This window comes from Lynx canadensis, chromosome E2 (assembly GCF_007474595.2).
Source record: "Lynx canadensis isolate LIC74 chromosome E2, mLynCan4.pri.v2, whole genome shotgun sequence".
Lineage (NCBI taxonomy): Eukaryota > Metazoa > Chordata > Mammalia > Carnivora > Felidae > Lynx > Lynx canadensis.
In genome coordinates, this window is record NC_044317.1 from 48,978,302 (window position 1) to 48,994,469 (window position 16,168).

The 16,168-nt window shown below is 55.8% G+C and overlaps 1 protein-coding gene across 7 annotated transcripts in view; it reads right to left on the reverse strand.

Moving 5' to 3' along the window:
* Positions 1-3,301: 3,301 nt before the first annotated feature.
* The window catches only part of CD177 (CD177 molecule), a 35,533-nt gene continuing 22,666 nt past the window's right edge, over positions 3,302-16,168 (reverse strand). For 3 of the 7 annotated variants that reach the window (XM_030298420.2, XM_030298418.1, XM_032591350.1), the window contains exons 4-12: positions 14,833-14,987; positions 9,003-9,143; positions 8,364-8,549; positions 7,315-7,434; positions 7,003-7,119; positions 5,147-5,284; positions 4,294-4,479; positions 4,026-4,160; positions 3,302-3,772 (exon numbers count right to left, since the gene is read on the reverse strand). In XM_030298420.2, the coding sequence (XP_030154280.1) occupies positions 3,552-3,772; positions 4,026-4,160; positions 4,294-4,479; positions 5,147-5,284; positions 7,003-7,119; positions 7,315-7,434; positions 8,364-8,549; positions 9,003-9,143; positions 14,833-14,987 (1,399 nt within the window). In that variant the 3' untranslated portion in view covers positions 3,302-3,551. Of the gene's footprint in view, positions 3,773-4,025; positions 4,161-4,293; positions 4,480-4,772; positions 4,824-5,146; positions 5,285-7,002; positions 7,120-7,314; positions 7,435-8,363; positions 8,550-9,002; positions 9,144-9,216; positions 9,460-14,832; positions 14,988-15,162; positions 15,867-16,168 lie in introns of those variants that run through there. The other 4 variants (XM_030298421.2, XM_030298422.1, XM_030298423.1 and 1 more) reach the window with 4 other exon arrangements.

The following is a 16,168-nucleotide window of genomic DNA, read 5'->3' on the forward strand; positions in this document are numbered from 1 at the left end:
GATTGGAAGAGGCCTCCTCACATCCATTCAAGTGACATTCTGAAGGCTTCTGGAAACAGCCGTGCAGAAGCACCCAGAAATAACATCTTACCAGCTATGTGGGCATCCCTTAGCCCAATCAGGTTAAAGATACAATCAACCATCACAGCGCCCTCTTAGGAAGCAAGCCCAAACTGGTTAGCTCTCCTTCAGCCCCGTGAAGATGCAGTGAGAAGTCTATCATCTGCAGCCCACAAGGGGGCCTCCCCAGAACCATGCAGGCACCTTGACCTTAGACTTCCAGCCTCCCAAACTGTGAGAAGTGAGCGTCTGTCATTGATAAGCAATGGTGCTTTGCTCTAGAAGGCCACACTGACAGAGTCACCTGGCCACGAACGCCAAGGGCATTGTGACCTGAACTGCCCATCACATCCTGGATGAAAACTACCAAGCCATGACATTGGGTGTGCACACAGCATCCATCATCCACAGAAGAGGCATGTATGAGATCAGACTCAAGCACTAATACAAGGCAAAGGCGTATGCCTCGACAGATGGCTCAGATGCCCATGGCACCTGCTCCTAATGCTTTTCCCTCCACCGACACCTATGGGCTTACGGATATTCCCTGTGATCCCAGAGAAGAGAAATAATAGACCAGGTTTATAGATAGATCTGTACGATGGGCTGGCACCAGGCAGTGGGTAGATGCTGGGTTAGCCCTGCACCCATGTGGTCCTGAAAGAATAATGTAGGGAAGTCCTTCAGGTGGCAAAACCTCAGGGCTCCACCTTACGGGACAGAAGGACGTCCTTAGGTCCACTGATGCACGGATCCATATGAGCCACCTAGCCAAGGACTTGGAAAGAATAAAAGTATATAAAAGAAAGAAAATCTAAAAGGATAAAATGGATACTGGGGAAGATACGTGGATGGTCCTCTGGGGGTAGACACGGAGCGTGAATCTTCATGACCCATGCCGATGCCCACCAGAATGCACGCACTGAGGAGCGGTCCCATGGGCAGGGGTGGAAGCTCCACACGGTTACAACACACGGGCCACCTCTCCTCAAGGCCGACCTGGGTGTTGACTGAACTCAGGGCCCAAACCAACAGAGGCAGAGGCCAATGCGAAGTGCCTCATGGTGTCGTTCTACAGCAGGACTACACAGGACATACCCCATTGTGGAGAGGGCTAAGCTTCACCCTTATAGGGACTGGCACATACCATGGGTTCCCATCTGCCTTCCTTGTACTCAGTGCTTCTGCCAACACTACCATTTGGGAACTTAGAAAATGCCTACAGGGGCGCCTGGGTGGCTCAGTCGGTTAAGCGGCTGACTTCGGCTCAGGTCATGGTCTCGTGGTCCGTGGGTTCGAGCCCCGTGTCGGGCTCTGTGCTGACAGCTCAGAGCCTGGAGCCTGCTTCAGATTCTGGGTCTCCCTCTCTCTCTGCTCCTCCCCCACTCGCGCTCTCTCTCTCTCTCTCTGTCTCTTAAAAATGAATAAATGTCAAAATTAAAAAAAAAAAAAGAATGAGGGAGGGCCCCTCCCACCAGTGCACTCGATTACCCATTTAAAGAATTCTTGCCGGGCGCTTGGGTGGCTCAGTCGGTTAAGTGTGTGGCTTTAGCTCAGGTCTCGATCTCGCGGTTTGTGAGTTCGAGCCCCGCATCAGGCTCTGCGGGGTGGTGTGGAGCCTGCTTGGGGTTCTCTCTCTCCCTCCCTCTCTCTCTGTCTCTTCCCCACTTGCGCGGTCTCTCTCTCTCAAAATAAACAAATAAATTTTAAAAAAAGGATTCTTGCTTCTGGCCTCTGTGGCCTTGGGATTGAGGTGGGCGGGGAATCCATTGTAGTTCTAAGCAACTGGAAGCCACGACTGCAGCCTCGCCATTTTGTGCTTACCCGCGCCGCTGTAACAGAAGGTGGGGTCATTCTGCTGGTCGCCAGATGGAACCTGACCACCAGAGGGTGGAAACCGGATGACAACTTCGTATTTCAGGGGCCAGTGGCCCTGCTCGATGGAAAACTGCAGACAGCCAATGAAAATGAGATCATCAGACACCCACCCCTCGTAAGAATGATCTGTGTCACACAGCAATTTGTTGCGAGTAGGCGTCGGCAGGTGGCAAGAGGATATGGAGCGTGTGGGGGGAGAAGGCAGTTCTGATCACCTCCCGCTATGCACCCAGGACCTTTGCAGCTTCGTTTTACGTGATCTTCTCCACCCGCCCCCATCTTCCTCTCCCCACGGCACTTGAAGAAACAGGTGTCTATCACTGTGAGAGTCCGACGCATCGTCATTAGCACACCGTGTTCCTGTGGTTAAGTAATGGATGGGAATTGCTTGTCTTCTAAATTGAGGGCTCTGGTTTTCACCTGGACAAAGGAAAGGAGGGAAGAGCGTGGACCGGGCTGGACACTTGGCTTCCTTCTCCAGATTCCGTCTCCCCTTCTCCCCCTGCTCTGTGCCTTGCACAGCAGATCCATGGGACCTCCTATAGGAGGGCTCAGTCAACAGAAGCCCCTAACAGGAGACCAGAGGGAGGACACTGAGTAAGGCTGGGGTGGTAATTCCTCAGCTCCCTCCCTACAGAGTGGTCCGGGTGGCTTTTTTTTTTTTTTTAATGTTTATTCACTTTTGAGAGAGAGAGAGAGAGAGAGACAGGGCACGAGCGGCGGACGGACAGAGAGAGAGGGAGACACAGAATCTGAAGCGGACTCCAGGCTCCAAGCTGTCAGCTCAGAGCCTGACGTGGGGCTCAAACTCATGAACCGGGAGAGATCGCGACCTGAGCCAAAGTCGGCCGCTTAACCGACTGAGTCGCCCAGGCGCCCTTTTAGCCTGAGATCACAGCGCCTACAAGGCAGCCCTCTCTCGACCTCCCCCACCTACCCTTCTCCCTACAGAGCCCAGTAATGGTAATGACTTCTCCTCGCCCTTCTCGGGGCCCAGGGGGACGACAGAGACCCAGTGAGATCAGCCTCAGGAAACCGCACCAACCTTTTGTTTCTCTACTCCGCACAAACCCTAAGTCAAGTTCCTCAGGCGGGCTGAGCCCCCTTTGTGCTGAGGCCCTGCCTGCTCAGAGAGAAGCCTCACGGGTTGTAGTGCAACGCCTCCTCTCAGGTCATGGTGATGCCCAGATTCCTTGGGCCGGAACATCCTGACGCCCCTGCTGCCACTCAGTCTGGAATGAGGCACGGGCAGCAGGCCGGTGAAGGAAGGGCTTGAGATGGTGAATCTCTCACCGAGCTCCTGTCCTCCCCACGTCAGATCTCCGCGGGTCCTGCCCTCCCCTGTCATAGACAGACCCCAGCATTCAGGGAAAGGACGATGCCTTTATTATCGGACACAAGTGGCCACTCCTTGACTCTCCCAGAGGGCAAGTTCTGCCGCTCCCAGCGGCGTGTTGTTATCAGGTCACGGAGGTCTGTGGGGGTGTCGAGGGATGATCATTCATGGAGAGGACAAGGAAATCATTCAACGCCCAAGGCTGTTTGGTTATGAGGTCAGAGGAAAAGTTGGCTCGGGGAATCAGCAAGGAGCTGAGAATCATCGGGAAATGGGCTCAGCAGAGAGGCATCCCACACCAGAGGGCTAGGGACAAGCCAAGTCCCACCACCCAAGCCAGTAGGCGGGTGGGGACAGCTCCATCTTGGAGAAAGGGCTCGAGCGGTTCCTCCGAATTCTCAGCCACGGAGAAGATCCCAATTTTCTGTGTATGGTTCAACAAGGAGCTGGAAGCTTCGGTCACGCAGCCCTGAATATGGATCTTAGAGGTGATCCCACCTAGAGAGTGAAGATTGAGTCAGAGAGGTTTCAAAGGACCATACCCTTAAATTCCTGAGACCCACGGAATCCCAGCCCCCTCAGATCAGGAGGCCGGGCTTAGTCCCCTCCTCCCTCAGAGCTAGAAACCTGAGTTCCCAGGCCCCTGTACCCTCAGACCCATGAGGCAGGGCCTCAAGCACCCTCCCACCTCGGAACCAAGGAATCCAGGCCCTCAACCCTGCATGCTTGGGACCTGGCCATCAGGACTCACCTCCATAGAGCCTAATGTAACCGCTGTAACAGTGAGTCGTGCCGTTAGGGCATGTAACGTTTTCCGGGTTTTCTGGGCACGGGGCAGAGCCCTGCACACAGATGGGACACTGCAAGTCTCCCGGGGTGGGGGCAGCTGAAAAGTAGAGAGAAGGTTGGGGCGCACGGCTCTGCTCCTAGCTGTAGCCACCCTCCTCGATCCCCAGAGTCTCTGTGCCTCCCCATCTCTCAGTGTCCCCAGTCCCACCCGACCCCCTAGGATTCCATACCTGGACGAGGGAGAGAGTTCAGTAGGACACTGGTACTCCTGGCCCTGTTGCACCTGTCGGAGGAGCAGAAATGGGCATAGGAGGCGACCAGCACTCCGGGGGGCCCCGAGTGTATGGAGACAGTCGGGGCATCCTGCGTCCTGCCCTTGGTGCAGCCTTTGCTTCCCGCTATGACTGAGCTCTGTCCTGAGGGGTGAGAGAGAGCAGAAGCTGGGCTGGGGGAGTCGGGCTCTGATGAGCCAGGGGCTCCCTGACGCCCGGCAGGCGGGTGGAGGGGGAACGCCAGTGCCTGATTACAGGGCACACGGAGTGTAGGGTGGAGGCTGGGGCCGGAGTCAGCTCTGTGGCGTTTTCGTTCTTCCTCGGATGTCACTCGCTCGGTACGGCCTCCCGAGAGCACCCGTTTTCCGACGGCAGCCTTCACCTCGCTCTCCCTGCCTCCTTTCCCGGCCGGGTTGCTCTTGTCTTCACCCCCATACCTTACCCTGCTGCGTCTGTATTTCTCGCTGCTTCCCCACTGGCACGTAACGCTGGAGGAAGGAGGATACGAAGGGTCCACGGTGCCACCAACAGTGCCCGGCACACGGCAGGCGCTCGACAGATCTCGAGTGAGACCGGCGAGGCCACTCTGTGCCCGCTCCGTTCTCCGTCTCCCTCACGTGGCCTCTCGCGAGGTAGCAAGGGCGGTACTATCGCTGCTGTCACTTTGCCCCGTTCCCAGAAGGGGGAACCCAGGCACGGAAAGAGGAAGGCAGGCCTGAGCGTGAGGGGAACCAGGCAGGAAGCTGGGGGACCCGACCCAGGGCGGGGAGACTCGGGAGCCCAGACTCGCCCTCTGCCGCAGCCCACGCACCTGCCTCTACCAGCAGAAGAGTCTCCTCACACACCTCCCCAGGGTCACAAATCTTGTGAGTTGCGGTCCACCTGATGGGCATCCGAGACAGGTTTCGGCCAGTGAGTAACTCGCTCCCCCATTCACAGGTCAGAAAAGCTGCAGAGAAGGAGATGGCAGGGTCCGTGTAAGCCAGGGAATCAGCCACACCTTCCCTCCGGGTCCCATGCGTCCCCGAGGCATTCTCCAGGTGACCCGGCCACAGAGTCCTGCCACCTTAGATTTAGGAGGGACCTTGGAAGTCGGAGTCCCATCCACATCCTTCGCCCTGTTTTTGCCCGAACGTCTGCAGGAGCCTTTCTCCACGATCCTTGAGGAAGGCTATTGGGCGTGACGGGGACAACGGCTCCACTTCCTGTGTGGCACTCAGGGCTCTCACCTGGATGAGGAGGGGAGCCTGCCCCCATAGATTTCTTTCAACTGAGAAACCCTGTGTTCCAGAGCAAAATACTCAGAATGCCTAGGGCGTACGGAGCCTTTACTCTGCGTCTGAGCCACCCCCCCGCCCCCCTGCGGCCACCGGGATTACCTCAGGTCCTCACAGCCACCTCCAGCCACCATCATCGCCCCATTGTCCAGGTGGGAAAGAGGGCGCCTGGGTGGCTCAGTCGGTTAACTGTCTGTCTCTCGGGTTTGGCTCCGGGCGCGATCTCACGGTTTGTGGGATCGAGCCCCGCGTCGGACATCACCGAACCCGCTTGAGATTCCCTCTCTCCTCTTTCTCTGCCCCTCCCCAGCTCCCTCTCAAAAATACACAAATAATCATTAAAAAAAAAAAAAAAAAAAAGATGGGAAACAGAGGCAGAGGACTCGTTAAGTAGCTTGCCCCGTGTCCCACCACAGATCACTGGCAGAGCTGAGCTGGGAACTCAGGTGTTCTGGCTCCTCGGGGCGGGGGGTGGGGGGGGTGACGGCCGTCCTCGGCTACTTCGGCCCCTGTGCCCTCAGGAGTCCCTTTGAAAACCATGAGCCTAGACCTTCTCTTTGGCCCTCATGTGGCCAGGAGGGATGTGTCCCTTGAAACACCCGGGCTGGCGAGGCAGCATCCACACATGTGACCTTCGCCACAAGCCCACGAGGGAGGCCTGCTCATCTTCCCACCACGCAGACGACCCAATCACCCTCTGCTGCCTGCCCCGAGCCCGGACCCGCTTCTCTGGGCCCCGTCCTCCCCATCTGGGCCAAAGGCAGCTGCTCCGGTAAAACATTGCCGTCATCCTCGACAACTGCCTTCCTCTTGGGTTGCACCCATCAGGAAATCCTGTGGCTCAAGCTGCAAACCTACCTCCAGAACCTGACGGCTTCTCACCATCTCCACTGCTTCCGCCAGGCCCGGGACCACACGCCCTCACCTGCTCCCCTACCCTGATTTCCGGCCCACGCCCCCCAGCAGCACCCCTCGTAAGGGGAAAGCCGATTCAAGCTCCTCTGCTCAGAAGGCTCCATCCAAAAAGGTCCCCATCCCTCTCCGAATAAAATCCCTAGTCCCTAAACTGTAACTCCAAAGACCCACGCAATGTGGCCTTAATAAACATTTAGAGGGGGCGCCTGCGTGGCTCGGTCGGTTAAGCATCCGACTTCGGCTCAGGTTGTGATCTCGCGGTTCGTGGGTTCGAGCCCCGCGTCGGGCTCTGTGTCGACGGCTCGGAGCCTGGAGCCCGCTTCGGATTCTGTGTCTCCCTCTCTCTCTGCCCCTCCCCTGCTCGTGCTCTGTCTCTCTGTCTGTCTCTCTCTCTCTCAAAACAAAAACAAAACCAAACATTTAGGTTACCAGCGGGTCTTCGCGCCCAAGGCTGCGCTTGTCTCGTGACACTCACCGTTAGGGCTGCAGTCCTCACTCACAACGATGGACCCGATTTCCCGAGTCCCGTTAAGCACGTTGCAGCCATCTTGGGACATGCATCCTTGGACTCTCAGAACGGTGAAGACACCCCCTGTGGACAGGGGCAGGGAGAGGGTGAGGGAGGCTTTGCCCTTGGGGGGGGGGGTGGCGCGGCTCCCGGAGGCCAGACCCACCCTTCTCAGGTCTCGGCTTCCCCTGGCACCCACCAGAGAACCAGATCTCGGTCTTCAGACCCTTCCCCCACCACCGGTTTAGCGCCCCACGGGGACCTCCTGTCCTGGCTCACCTCCCCTGAGCTGGATTGAGCCACGGTAGCAGTGCGTGCTCCCGGCCGGGCAGGTCACCTTTGTCGCAGACTCGCAGTCCCGTTTAGACAAGCAGACTGGACACCGAAGGGAGCCCGGGCCTGGGGAGGGGACGGAGGGCTCTGGATTTGGATGGGGACCTACGACTCTCCACGCTGGCTTTGCTGGGTCCCAAGGAGCGACCTCCCCAGTCTCCCACCGGTGTGCCCTCCCAGGCTCCTCTCTGCAGACACGCCGCGGAATCAGGGGCGGGTGGTAAGGGAAAGAGCAAGGAAGGAAGGGAAGGAACCAGAGGACCGTGGAGGGGCGCCTGGGCCCGAGTACAGGAGGGGGTGCGGTGGGGGAGGGGTGCCCTGGGAGGAATCCAGGTGGTTCACCCCCCGGGGTCCACGAAACAGTGCGAGAACATCAGACACCTAAGTTCACAAATGATTCCAGAGGGTAGAGAAACACAACACGTGGCCCCAGACCTCACTGGTGACACAGGGCAGGCAGGGATAGGAATATAGTCAATGGCGCTGTGATAGCGATGTACGGTGACAGGTGGGAGCTACGTTTGCGGTGGGCGCAGCGTAAGGCCCAGGGTTGTCCAATCCCTGTGCTGTACGGCCGAAACTAACGTCATGCTGTGTGCCAGCTCGACTCAAAAAAAAAAAAAATGTCACGGGCCAATTTCACTTTGGAAGAGGGAATGCCAAAAGCCTAAATAAAACGTGAGTGGACCAAATTCTGAAGAGAAAAAGAAACAAGGAGGAGAAAGGAGCGGGCACCAGGTGAAGGCCATGCTAGGTGCTCGAACACCAGGAAATGAGTGCGGTTTGCTGCTCCAGGACGGACAGGAGAAGGGGTGCTGAGGGAGGGAGCCGCAGGGGGAGCGGACAGGGAGGAGGGAGGGAAGAGGGAGCTAAATGGAGGGTCCCTCTGGGCTCACGTCTGCCCCTCAGCCCTGCTGCTCCCGGCCCCAGTGCTCCTGACAGCCCCTCTCGCCCCCTGTGCCCCCCGAGTCCCGCCTCCCCACGCAGCCCCGCACCTGCGGTGGAGGGCAGGGCCCAGAGTGGGAGGGTGGTGGACAAGTTGTTGCAGTTGTCTTCGTGGCGGCACACGTGGGTGTAGGAGAGGATGGAGAGGCCGGGGCCTGCCCTGTGCTCCGTGATGCGGGCATCCTGATTCCCCACCGGGGTGCAGCCCTTGGTGAGTACTATGTTCACTTGAAGTCCTGCACCAAGAGAGAGAGGCAGGCCCTGGACCCCTGGGTCTGAGGGAGGAGGGCCTGGGGGCCCTGGACCCAGGAGGGAGGAGGGGCCGGGGGTCTGAATCCTGGGTCTGAGGGAAGAGGGACTAGAAAGTTGGATCCCTGGGTCTGAGGCAGGAGGGGGCTGGGGGCCAGAACTCCTGGGTCTGAGGGGGGAGGGGCTGGAAACCTGGACCCCTGGGTCTGAGAGAGGAGGAGGGGCTGGGGCCCTGGATCCTGGGTCCTAGAGGGAGGGTCTGATGGTAGTCTGGGGTGAGAGGCTGGAGAGGCGGTTGGAAGTCCCAGGGGCTGTTCCTGCCAAGGAGGGGACGGCTCCTTGGCTGAGTCCCTACACAACACAGTAGGACTGGGACGGGAGGGATGTCTCTCCCAGGGAAGGGTGAGAGTCACCCTCGAGGCCCACGGGGCTCTTCTCACCGTTGTCAATGAGGATCAGCGTGTCTTGGCAGCCCCAGCCGTTGGCACACACCTCGTGGCCCACCTTCCACCGAAAGGGCATTTCCGATACATTAATCAGAAACTCACGTGTCGCCCACTGACAGGTCAGGGCCTGCGCTCCTGAGACGGGGAGAGAAATCCATCTGAGCCCATCCTCCAGGAAAACGCCCTCCCAGGTCGGGTCCTCACTCACGGGGCAACACGAGGGTGGCGCCCAGGAGAGCCAGCTGCAGCGCAGGGCTCATGGTCAGGGCAGCTGGGACTCTGGCTCCTTCTCCTTCTTCTGGGGGCCCAGACCTTTTATATCTCTTCACACCCCAGGCAGCCAGGAAAGGGCGGGAGGCAGGGCCTTGAGAGAGGAGGTCTGGGCCCACCCTCTGAATCTCACTGGATAAGAAATCCGGATCCTCCCTCCTTCCCCGGACCCAGGGGTCCAGGCTCCCTGACCCCGCCCCCCCCCCCCCCCCCCAGCAATCAGAAACATCCGGGCCCCCAGGCCCCACTGGTCCAGCCACTCCGCCCCCTTTCCTCCGAGCCCAGCTATAAGGCTGCCCTCCCCCACCCTGTCTCAGGGTAGTTTGGGAAGGCGGTTTCCTCACTGCAACCTGGCCCCACGTGGGGAAATAGCCCAACAGCCCATGAGGACGTTGTTGGGCGCGTACCGGCTCCTCTCTACTTTAACCTCTGCCCAATGCGGATTCTGGCTTCTCACTTCTTTCTTCCATTGTTTACCTTTAGGTTCCCTTCTCCATGATTTTCCCTCATGCATTTCTCTTCCGCTGTTCTCCCCACTCGTAGCAATCCAGGCCCGCGTCTCCACCTCCCGGCCACCCACCCACTGGGGAGCTGAAGTATGGCGAGTGGAGGGGTTGTAGTGGAAAGTAAATCTCTGTCCAAGACAGGATATTCCTTGACAACAACACGTTTCTTTGCCAGAGAGAGATGGGGAGGGGGGATGTGCTAGAAAAGCAGCTATTCAGAAAAACAGCCTCAACGCTGTGCCTTGTAACGTCGACCTATTTCTTTTTTATTTACTTTTTTTTTTTTTTAATTTTACAGACAGAAAGAGAGAGTATGAGCAAAGGAGAGGGGCAGAGAGAGAGAGAGAGAGACAGGATCTCAAGCAAGCTCCACGGGGAGCCCAATGCGAGGCTCAATCGCATAACCCTGGGATCAATGACCAGAGCCGAAATCGAGAGTCCCATGCTCAACCGACTGCGCCACCCAGGCGTCCCAACGTGGGCCTATTTCTGTGGTATAAATAGTTCCGCCATGTCTGATTTCAAGCTACCAGTCATTTAACACATAGCTGGAAACATTCTGAAATATTTAACAATCGGCTTTTGCAAGCCTGTACAAACCAGCTCTAGCACACTGGGTAGGAGGGGGCCGGGGAGGAATAAGGGCTATCTGCCCGTGTGTGTATGAGGAAGAGGAAAGTGGGAGGAGCGGTAGCAGAGGAGAAAGAGACTAACGTGTAACTTACAACTCTATGTTTATTTTTGACATCTTTATACATTCTATTTCACGTTTAAACTTTGCCACACAGGCAGAGTCACATTTCCCCATCTCTCAGTGCATCGACACTACCAATGGGGTATACAATGAGTGTTCAATAAATACTGATTGGATAAACGAATGAATGAATGCACGGTGAAAGATGGCGAGAGAGCCATCACTACATCTGTACGGGTTGTGGGCCTTAGAAACACCACCCCCTCCCCAATGAGTCACATTGTTGCTGTGGGAATAATGGCGCCCTCTGGAGATGTGCATGGCCTGCAGCAGTGTTTCTGAGTGAGCAGGGGAGGGGCAGAGAGGGAGGATAGAGGACCCAAAGCAGGCTCCCCACGGAGAGCGGAAGCTCGACGCCGGGCTCGAACTCACAAACTGTGAGATCATGACCTGATCTGAAGTTGGGCCCTTAACCACCTGAGCCACCTAGGCACCCCTCTGAAGCAGTGTTTCTGGAGGAAGAGAAGGAGGGGTGGGCAAAGAGGCACATAGGGTCATAGGCAGTCAATTCGATGTCTTGCTTTTAAAAATTTTTTTTTTTAAACGTTTATTTATTTTTGGGACAGAGAGAGACAGAGCACGAATGGGGGAGGGGCATAGAGAGAGGGAGACACAGAACCGGAAACAGGCTCCAGGCTCTGAGCCATCAGCCCAGAGCCCGACGCGGGGCTCAAACTCACAGACCGCGAGATCGTGACCTGGCTGAAGTCGGACACTTAACCGACTGCGCCACCCAGGCGCCCCTCGATGTCTTGCTTTTAGTCAACATATATTTATTAAAGCTGGACTCTGTGCAAGGCACCATCCCAGTTGTTGGGGATTCAGGAAGACCAACAAGAATGAGGCCCACATGGAGCAAACACATGAGCATACACACACACACGCAAATGGTGCTGGGTGCTGGGCAGGGTGAAGACCAAGTGATGTGAAAGTTAAGTGACTGAACTGGGATCAGGGAAGGTCTCCAGGAGGAGGTGGCCTGTGAGCTGAGAGCAGGATGAAAAGAAAGAGCTTACCATGGAAGACATGCACGAAATGCATTCCAGGCAGAGGCAAGAGCAGGTGCAAAGGCCCTGGGGTGGGCCCATGCCTGGTTTATGGAGAGGATTAGAAAGAAAGCAGGCGGCTAGGCTGGAGCAAGGAGGAGGTAGTGGGTGTTGAGAGTGGCAGGTTGGCAGGGGCCTGGCAAGGCAGGACCGAGTCAGGATATTAAGGCAACCTTCCTGGGAGTCCTGTGTATTTCAAGTAGCAAATGCAAGGTTGGGCGTGGAGCTATTTAGCAAAAAGGCTTACAGTTTCGGGTGTGTGAAACTCTGTTTGCTACCAGGCCGGATCTTGTCGCTCCCTGATTGTGTAGCCTTGGGTCATTCCCTTCCCCCCCTTCCAATTGCTTCACCCTCTTCTGTACAGAAAGGGTGATGATTATCCTCAGCTCATGGGTTGTTCATAGACCTGGGACTTCACAAATGAGGGGGGAGGCCGGATCCATTTGAGAAGGACCCTGCAATGACACCGCGGGTGTAGACAGTGACCGATCCCCTGTATCAGAAAGACTGGAGGCTATTTATCCGGGGCAGCTGGGCACCGGTCAAAGGCAAATAAATGCTCAGACCTTGCAGGGACTATTTGGATGATGGCTCTGGGTGGACGTTAATCCCCGCCATGAAGGAGGTCGGCTCTCCTGCTCTGTCCTATAATATGGTTCAGAGGGACCTTGATCATCTGATTTTCTACAGAACATCACACTCACCCACTGCATTGATGGATTTGTGTTATTGACTCGGACACAGTGAACAAGAGGTAGCAAACACCCTTGATGATTCAGTAAATGAGACATGTGTGTGCCAGAGGGTGAGAGATCAACGGGGCCACATCCAGCAACCCCATCATATTGGTGTAAACCCTGGGGCCCCATAGGTCTAGGGCATGTCCCCAAACAGCAGCCCCCCCGTATCCGCGGAGGATACATTCCAAAGCCCCCAGTCGATGCCTGAATGCAAGGTGGTTCCAAGCTCTCTGTATACTGTTCCTTTCCTACCCATCCATACCTATGCTAAAGTTTCATTTTTTTAAGTTTATTTATTTTGAGGGGTGGGGGAGGGGCAGGGAGAGAGAGAATCCCAAGCAGGCTCTGCGCTGCTAACCCGGAGCCCAACACGGGGCTCGAACCCACGAACCGTGAGATCACAACCTGAGCCGAAATCAAGATTCAGACGCCTAACCGACGGAGCCACCCAGGCACCCCCCACGCTAAAGTTTAATTTATAAACTAGGTGCAATACGAGATTAACAACAATGACTAATGTTTACATAGGACAATCGTAACAATATACTGTAAGAGAAGTCATGTGAACGTGTCTCTCAAAATATCTTACTGTACTGGGCTCACCCTTCTCTGTGTGATGATGTGAGATGATAACATGCCCCCGTGATGAGTCAGGGGAATGACCGGGGGACTGAGACAGGGTGTTAAGCGAGGACCGACCTTCTGACCCTGTGTCAGAAGGGGGATCAGCTGCTTCCAGACCACGGCTTACCGCAGGTAACTGAAACTGCAGCATTCTTTCTGAGACAATTTGCTACACCTTATGCGGCTGCCTTTAGAACAAAGATAGGTCCCTAAAGATTTGGGGGTGGGGGACAGAAATGTAGCACATTTTGACGCGTTACTCCTACTCACTTTTGAGGGAACCCACAAGACCGCCAGTTTTGAGTAGATCCTAGAGTAGGAAGGGTCTGGAACGAAAGTCATATGACCCAACAGACCCAACGGCTTTGAAAAGTTTCTGTGACAGAAAGAGCTAAGAGGGTAAGTGAGAAAGTCGGGGTTTGGGAGCAAAGGGTACATATGTCTCCTTTTGCAAATAACTATCCTCCGGTTAGAGAGCAGCTCCTGGCTTATTACTGTGTCCCAGGGGAGTCTGGCTACTGGCCTATGGGACACCATCGTGACCTGCACTGCACATCACCTGCCGGGTAGTGTCTGAGCTACCAAACCATGACCCCGGCCAGGCACGGGGGCAGCCACCACCCAGGGAAAAGGTGCGTATGGGATCAGGCTCTCACGGGGTGGGGGGCACAGGTGAACGCCTCGGCAGGCGGCTCAGGTGCCCACAGTACCCGCTTCTGCTGCCCGTCCCTCCACATGCACCTGCGGGTTCACGAGGCTACTCTGTGATCTGTTTACAGAGAAGGGGTAAAACAGCCCGGGTTTAAGGGCAGATCTGTACGGTGGGCCGGGGCCAGGCAGTGGGTAGCTGCTGGGTTAGCACGGCACTCGGGTGGCCCTGAAAGATGTAGGGAAATCCTGCAGGTGGTGAAATGTAGTATTCACCGAGGGCTGCGCCGTGGCAGTGGGCCAGGAGGCCCACGTCCCGGAGCCCAGGGCAGCCCCCGGCCTCTGCGTCCATGTGTCCTGACAACTCCTACAAGAAGCTGCCCACACCCTCCAGCTCTGAACCCCCCTACACACACACACACACACACACACACACACACACACACAGGTGCCTAGAGAGTTCAGCCAACATTCCTCTCTGTGGATGGGAAGTGAGTTCCAAGGTCTCCCTGATGACCCCAGAGGACTCACACCTCGTCCTTGCCCCAAAGGGGCTTCCATGAGGAGGGGAGACATCAGAGATACAGGTGGTCATAAGGCTGTGGCGAAGGGAGTCTGGGAGAGCTCAGGGGAGGAAGCTACTGATGTCCCGGGTAGGGGGGAGCATTAAGGAGGGCTTCACAGAGGAGGTGACCCGTGAGCTGTGTCTTACAGATAAGCTGCAGTTTATTGGCAGAAGAATGGATGGTAACAGGCAGAGGAAACAGCACGTCAAAGACCCGGAGGAAAGAGCAAACCTGCTGTTTTCATGAAGAGTCTGCCTGAGGGGCGCCCGGGGGGCGCAGTCGGTGAAGCATCTGACCCTTGATCTCGGCTCAGGTCATGATCCCACAGTTTGTGAGTTTGAGCCCCGCATCCGGCTCTGCGCTGATGGCACAAAGCCTGCTTGGGGTTCTGTCTCTCCTTCTCTCTGCCCCTGCCCCCCTTGTGTGCTCGCTCTTTTTCTCAAAGTAAATAAACTTTAAAAGAAAAAAAAGGGTCTGCCTGAGAAGGGATCATCAAGAGGATGGGGTGCAGCTGGAACTGGGGGTGATTACGAGTTTTCCAGGTAGACAAGGTGGGTGTGGGCAACAAAGGGAGAGCCATTCTAAGCAGAAGGAACAGCAGTGCAGGGTCAAGGAGGCGGCAACGACCTTGGGAATGGCTAGCGGCGGGGGGCCGGGGCTGGTCAAGTACCTGCAAAGCCAGACGGAGGGGTCGGCCTGTCTCCGGAGGGCAGGGAGCCATGGAGAGTTGCCGAGCAGGAAGGGACACTCCGCCAAGGAAGCTTTCTGACCGCCCATCGCTTTTCCAGTTGGACATTCTCATCTTCCGGTTGCTCCGTGTTTGCTCTGTGGGGTCATAGGAAGGAACCGGCTGACGCCTGCACCAACACATTCACCACCGTTGCCGCAGGAACGGTGCCACAGCCACCGCACCCCCCAATACTGCACTTTCCGCTTCTGTCACTGCCACCACCAAGTGATCATTTGAGCCACTGTGAAATGATCATAGGACTGGCGTTACCTGTGCTCCATCGGACCCCCGGTCGAGCTCTGCCTGTGCTTCTTCCGTGTGGTAGAATCCCCCGCCCCGAACGCGGATTTGTTTCCTGATCCTACTGATTGTTGAATCGGTCACGGTCCCAGAAGGAAATGAATGGTACAACCCCAACTTGGGTGATTTGAGCAGAATTTATTAAAGAAACTGCTGCTTACAATGGTAAGGCTGGATCCAGGGAAACACAAAGGATGGGCAAGAGTTGGGAGCAAGCCTGTATTTTAAATATGTTGTCTGCTGTGACAATATATAACAAAGAGTCAGGACCACTGAGAACGTAGGTCAAGTTGTGCACTGCACAGATGCTCTCCATCTAGGGGACGTGATGCACGTCATAGATATATAACCTGTATGAAAAGGCTCAATACTGAAACGGGGAGAAAGCTCCCTTCTACATAAATCTGCCTCTGAACATAAGGCCAAGCACCCTCATGGTGTGCTGGTAAATGTTTAACTGCTTCCCTGAGGGGAGAAATAAAAGCTCTGACTTGTAGTGTTTGCCTATTCCCATGGTGTAAATATTCCCACCATGACTGATTGCAAGTTACCACGATGTCACAGAACAGGGAGTTGGGAAGAAATGCCCCGTGGCAACCATCATATAATATTTCTACTTACAGATATAATAGATTTATAAAAATAACCTCAAGAAATAGGTAATAGGGGCGCCTGGGTGGATCAGTCAGGATCTCACAGTTTGGTTCGTGAGATCGAGCCCCACATCAGGCTTTGTGCTGTCAGGGACCCTGGGCTCATGACCTGAGCCGAAACCAAGAGTCAGATGCTCAACCAACTAAGCCACCCAGGTGCCCCTAACTATGTAAGAGTTTTAACTGAAGAGGTGAGTGTGTTTTCCGTAGCTATCTCCTGACACAGAGAGCTGGCATTTTATAGAATTCTCTTCGGCTCCTTGAGTTCCAGAGAGTTCCGGAGATTTGCGAACACTTCACTCAAAGAACGTAAAATCTGAATT